This window comes from Sylvia atricapilla, chromosome 17 (genome assembly GCF_009819655.1).
Source record: "Sylvia atricapilla isolate bSylAtr1 chromosome 17, bSylAtr1.pri, whole genome shotgun sequence".
NCBI classification, from domain to species: Eukaryota; Metazoa; Chordata; class Aves; order Passeriformes; family Sylviidae; genus Sylvia; species Sylvia atricapilla.
Window position 1 is genome coordinate 8,515,872 of NC_089156.1, and position 6,147 is coordinate 8,522,018.

The 6,147-nt window shown below is 52.2% G+C and overlaps 1 protein-coding gene across 7 annotated transcripts in view; it reads right to left on the bottom strand.

The window, feature by feature from the left end:
• The window catches only part of ULK1 (unc-51 like autophagy activating kinase 1), a 77,647-nt gene extending 71,733 nt beyond the window's left edge, over window positions 1–5,914 (bottom strand). For 2 of the 7 annotated variants that reach the window (XM_066331482.1, XM_066331485.1), the window contains exons 1-4: window positions 5,313–5,907; window positions 3,855–4,005; window positions 2,903–2,995; window positions 2,770–2,811 (exon numbers count right to left, since the gene is read on the bottom strand). In XM_066331482.1, the coding sequence (XP_066187579.1) occupies window positions 2,770–2,811; window positions 2,903–2,995; window positions 3,855–4,005; window positions 5,313–5,422 (396 nt within the window). In that variant the 5' untranslated portion in view covers window positions 5,423–5,907. Of the gene's footprint in view, window positions 1–2,769; window positions 2,812–2,902; window positions 2,996–3,854; window positions 4,006–4,193; window positions 4,332–5,312 lie in introns of those variants that run through there. The other 5 variants (XM_066331481.1, XM_066331484.1, XM_066331483.1 and 2 more) reach the window with 5 other exon arrangements.
• Window positions 5,915–6,147: the final 233 nt, after the last annotated feature.

A 6,147-nucleotide genomic window follows, 5' to 3' on the forward strand; every position in this document is an offset into this window, starting at 1 on the left:
TTGAGCAGAGGTTCTTGCATTAGGCTCCTAAACCATTAACAGCACCTCTCATTAATACATGAGCACATAATAATGGAATATGTATATTTCATTTTGTGAGCCATTCTCATGTACTGATGCTGTTCTAAGAACTCCAGCAAGGGGATCTGTAAAAGTCCAGTCACTGCACTTTTACCCATTAGACATTCATCAGAATAATTTATTCCTAGGAAGTTTCTTATTTTGTCAATATTTATGAACCAATATCACAAAGATCTGTGAAATGAGAAGGAGCACAGTAATTTTCCCAGATCTGAAGTATAAATTAAGGGTGCCAGGGTGAGAGCTGCTTGTCAGTACTAAATGCCAGCAGTGCATGTGTTTGTCCAGAGCAAATCTAGCCTTACACCAAAAATCTCATGTTGTGAGAGGTCTGGCTAACATGAGTTTTTAACCAGGAAAATGCAAATGAAAGCATCATTTGGTGTAATCACTCGCCTACAGCCACTGTGGTTTTGGCAACCATTTCCTTGTGAAAGAAATACACCAGTAAGAGTCACTGTTGACAGGCAGCGCAGAGGAAGGGAGAACATAAAATGCAATGACAGACAAAGCTACAGGGCAACAATAAGTTTCACAGGAAGTATTTTTTCCCTTTTGCTCTCTGTTGTAATACAAGACTAAACATCTACTTTTTTAGAAAGCCTACAAGTAAGGATTCAATTAACTGCAAATATGGTGTTTTTGAGGATAAATACATATGTAGCTATGAATGAAGCTACCCATCTGGTATCAGGGGAGCAATGTGAGTAAGTAGTAGTCTTTCCCACAAAGTAAGGAAAGGTGGGCAGAGCCAGCCTTCCACACACCTGCACTTTTACCTTTGCAGATAATGCACTCTAAAACATCCCCTAAGCAGACACAGAGCAAGGCCAAACATTCAGACACACTACACAAACAGCATATGTGGGTTAACTGCAACAGACTGTCTGGTAATAGATCACCTCACACCAGAGGAGTCCACACCCAATGCCCCCTAAATAATCTCATTTTCCCTGAGAAATCAAATTACCCAGGTCATACAAGGACTCTATGACAAACCTGGGCATGTCTTGAGCCCTAGACCATTCTCAAGTTCCTGTTTTGTGGTATCCTACACAGCTTCTTAAACCTCATCACAAAAGGAGAAAAACACATTTCTATAATTTTAACAGTGATGAAATTTTGCAGAAAATGTCTTTGAGCTGCTTCCTACTCAGCAGCAATTTGAAGCAGGGAGAGGAATCCAACACAAGTTTCGAAAGACCTCAGTAAGCAAACCCAGCAGCATAAATGCTTCATACAAACACAAACTCTAAAGTGCAGGAGCAGCCACTCACTCTCTTAAGCGAAAAGTTATTAAGCAAATTAGGAAGGTACAGAGACTGAAAGAAAACCAACAGGAGATCTAATCCTTCAAGTGGCCTGTGCCCACAGGAAGCTTTCCCAGCTACTCTGCAGCACTCCTCAGCCCAAAGGCAGCCACTGCTGCGCCGGATCAGCTCTGAAGGCTGGCTCAGGAGCAAGTCACAGCTATCCAAAGGAGATTTCCCAGCAGCAATCCTGCTCCCCGCCAGAGCAGCCTGGCATCCCTCTCTGGCCAAAACAACGGCGGGCATTAACCAGCCTCCGAGGCACCCCCGCTCCGGCAGGGAGAGAGCCGGGGGTGTCACAGCGCCCGGGGGGTGTCACAGCGACACGGGGGGTGTCACAGCGACACGGGGGGTGTCACAGCGACACGGGGGGTGTCACAGCGACACGGGGTGACAGCGGCGGACTACAGCACCCAGCAGGCACCGCCGAGCCGGCACTCACCGCCCGGGCTGACGTGGAGGCCACCGGAGCCAATCCACGGGAGAAGGAGGAATGTCAACAAACACGGCGGCCTGCGGGACACGTGATATCGGCGACAGGGCAGGACACCGGCGATAAGCCGCGCCAGGGCCAGCCGGGGTCCGGCCGCGCCGGCGGTCACCCCCCTGCACCCTCCATCCACCAGCACTGCCCTTCCAGTCCTGCCGTCACATCTTTTTTTTTTTTTCCCTTTTTTTTTTTAAACATCTTTAAAAAAAAAATAAATTCACGAATGGCAAGAAAAATTTGCCCCGTTACTAAGCAAGATTTAGCTAAATAATCAAAGAAAATAAAAATCGTCGGATGATCTGCGTTTCGCAGCAGATCGGTTTTAGCCCCTCTAGATTAGATCTTCGGGGCTGACTCTGAGGGAAAAACGTCTGCTGCAATTTTTAGCACTTAGTGACGACCACAAGGACAACAGAAAAAATGCAAATTAAAATCCTCTGGAGGTGAAGACAATCATATGCTACGAAGTCATGCTTGCACTATTTTCACATGGCTTAGGAAAAAGAAATTTTCTCAGGAAGGGGATCTAAACCAGAGAAAGAAAATAAAAAAGTGGGCATGCCAGAAATAACTACTATTAATTTTATTTCTAACATTGTGAGAACTTAAAGGCTCCCAGCACAGACATATTCACCACACTGCATTTCACTGTGTAACATCCTGGAGCAGAAACTCCCACCAACTCCCAACTGCACATGAGTTGTGTGGTCCAGCCAACAACTAACACACGATCTGCTGTGTTTGCTTATCTTCCCCTAACTTATCAAATGCTTCCCCCAGCCCCCAGTACACATCTGAATACAAACATTTGTTAAAAACTGAAATTTCACAAACTCCATTCAACCTTTCCCAAACATAGAATGCTTTGACATAATTGAATGTATTTACCTGGAAGTCATACAAGGCAACAATGTTTTCATGTTTCAATTCCTAGAAAAAGAAAAAAAAAAATACCATAAGCTAGGAGCAACAAAGAGCATACAGAACAAAGACTGAAGAAAAGAAGTCAGTCTGCCTTTACCTTAAGGATTTTTATTTCCTTGCCCAGCAGTGTTTGTGATTTTGCAAGGTTCTTCTTGTTAATACATTTCACAGCTACTTCCAGCTCAGGTTTCTGAAACAGTACATAAGTAACACAAACAAATGTAAATTTCACCATTCATTCACATTAAGAGAAGCAGCCTCTTAACAGATTATAAATACTGCTGAAAGAAGTGTCATAGCACCGGTAAAGGCCTCTCACTTCACATCCTAATGCCTTCCCCTTACTTGTTCAGACTTGCCCTTTCCTGAATTATGCTTGTCAGCCCAAGGAGAAAAAAGCCCAAGGTTTAGGTTTTTGTTACTACTTTATACAATGATTATCCTCTTATTTAATCACTAGAAATAAATGCACTGTGGGAGCCGTGGCTTATCCCGAGCACTAATGATGGAAAATCCACTGCCGGATTGGTTTTCTTTTATTTACCAGTAAGAGATTTCTCCTCCTCCTGGAAAAATTAAGTGGAGGAGAAGACTTCACAGACACACACACAAACACCAAAAAAAAAAAAAAAAAAAAAAAAAAAAAAAAAAAAAAAAAAAACACACCCAAACAAACTGAAGAGTTCCTTTTATAGATAGCATGTGGGGATTTTTTTATCCTCCCCGTTTTGGGGGTGGGGATGGGTTTTGGGTGGATCTGTGGGCACCCCACAAGCAGCTGACGGCCTCCCAGCCCCAAGGTGAAGCCACCTGCCCGGCTCCTTGCCGGGACATACGCCTGCTTGGAAGAAAGTCCAAGGAGAGCAATAATAAATGAAAACAAACACCCCGAGCCCGGGGTGATGCCCAGGCTGGCAACAGCCGCCGCAGCCGGCGGGGATGCGGTGACCGGGGCGCGCTGCCCCCAGCTCGGCCCAGAGCAGGAGATAAATAAATAAATGAAAAGCAGAAGCAGGAGGGGGGGGGAAATAAGAAGCAGGGATTCTCACCTCTTTGTGCCTGCCTTTGAAGACAACGGCGAAGGCTCCGTGCCCGATCAGGTCCTTCCTGCTGAACTCAAACTTTCCCACCGTCTCCATGGCGCTGCGCCGGGGGGTCCCGGGGGCCGGCGGGGAGGCTGCGGCCGGGACGGCTTCAGAGCTGCAAAGGGACGAGGAGGAGGAGGAGGATGGCGGTGATGAAGGAGCTGCCTTTAAAGAAAATTAAACCTCTCCCAATCCAAACACGATGGGGGGCACCCCCCGCCACCGCCCCCCAGGAGCGGTCGGGAGCCGAGCAGCCCCGCTCCCGCCGGCCCCGGCAGCTCCGCGCCGGGCTACGCTGCCCACCTCGCCCTCGTCCATGGGCTGCCTCTTCCTGCCGAGCGGCCGGGAGCCGGGCATTGTCAGCAGCCGGGGCGAAGCTGGCTCCTCAGCAGCGGGCCTCCCCCATCTCCTCCTCGGGCCGGGCCGGCGCGGCTCCTCGGGCCCCGCTTCAGGCGGGGCTCCCCATGCCGAGCCCCGGCCCCCCCGCCGGCAGGCGCGGCTTCGCTCAGAGTCCACCTTAAGCGCGATCCACCTTAACGCCCGGTCCGCCTCACGGCAGCGCTCCACCTTAAGCGCGATCCACCTTAAGGGCCGCCCGCGCCCCCGGCTGTGAGCGCTGGCGGGGCCGGGGTCGCGGGGCCGGGGTCGCTCGGCGGGAGCCGCCGCTCGCTCGGCCGGGCCCGGACAAAGCTTTGCGGAGCGGAGCGGGCGCGCCGGGCGGCGCAGGCGCGGTGCGCGGCGGGGGAGGCGGCGGGCGGGCGGGCAGAGCGGCGGCGGCGGCGGCGGCGGCACCTGAGGCGGAGCGGCCGGGCCCGGCACATTTAAAGGCGCCGCCTGCCGCCCGCCTGAGTCAGCGCCCGGCTGCCGCGGCCCCCGCGCCGCCGGACCGAGAGGGCTCCTGCCAACCCCCCGCCCTGCCTTTGGGAGGTCACACAATCATGGGATGTTCTGAGTTGGAAGGGACACACAGCGATATCCAAGTGCAAGCTCCTGGACGTGCACAGCCCCAAGAATCCCACCACGTGCCTGAGAGCATTGTCCAAATGCTTCTTGAACTCAGTCAGGCTCAGTTATCACCCCTTCTCCAGGCAGCCTGTTCCAGTGCCCAGCCACCTTCTGGCAAAGAACCTTTTCTCAATATCCATCCTGAACCTCCGTTCACACAGCTTCAGGCCATCCCCTTGGGGTTCTGTCATTGTCACCGCAGATCACTGCCTGCCCTTTCACTTCACAACCCCAAAGCTGTACACCACAATAAGGTTTCCTGTCCATCTCCTCCAGGCTGAACAGACCAAGTGATGTTTCAAACAATTAAACAAATGGGTCTGGTTGGGCGAAGTTCACCCCAGGAGCGGTAAAGCGTCCAGGTGGATGTGGCCCCAGCATCCCCAGCACCCCCTCCTCTCCCTCAGCATAGCCCACCTCCTCCTCCACGGGCTCTGGCCCTTCTCCACCCGCTCCTGTGCCAGGCCACCGCGGCTCCTCCGCGGGGAACCAGCCGGGCCTCCACAAGTGCCCGAGGGTGCCTCCATGCAGCTCTCCTCTGATGGACTCTTCTCGGTGTCCTGCTCCAGAGCTCAGCATGGAACCACTGTTGCGTTCAGAAACCTTTCCTGAGCTTGGTGTGTGGGTTGACCATCCCCAGCCTCTCGCTGCGCAGTGACCCGTAAGCTCTGCCCTGTGGGTGTGGGCTCACAGGTCATTCCCTCCCTGGCGGGAACCTCGCAGGCGTTTTCCCCATCCTCTGCTCCAGGCTGCCCAAATCCACCTACCCTGGCGGCGTCCGCGCCACTTGCGCACTCGCTCCTGTTTGTACGCTTATCACAGCGTCATATTCCAACTGCAGAGAAAAACAACGCGCACTCGTGGGCAGCACCGCTGCTCGCACGCTCTGCCAAACGAGGTTGGTTTTTTTACACAACAACAACGGTATCGATCCGTGTAGCGACCTGTGTCAGCGCTGCAATTCCAAGCACGCACTGCCCGGGTGATGCCAGCGGCTCCGCAGACACCCGGAACACACTGGGTGCTCCTGTGGTGACGCTGGGTGCCTGCAGTTATCACCATTCTCGGCAGAAGTTGGGCACAAGCAGCACTTCACAGCGTCAGGACGTGTTATCTACACAAAGGCATTGGCTGACTGATAGGGTATCTGGCCCATAGTCTGTTGTCCTTGGTTCCTGGATAACTGGTGTTCAGGTGCCTTCCTCCGTTTAAAGTTTGAGTGGGAAAATGACAGCGTGTACTAAATGCCAGT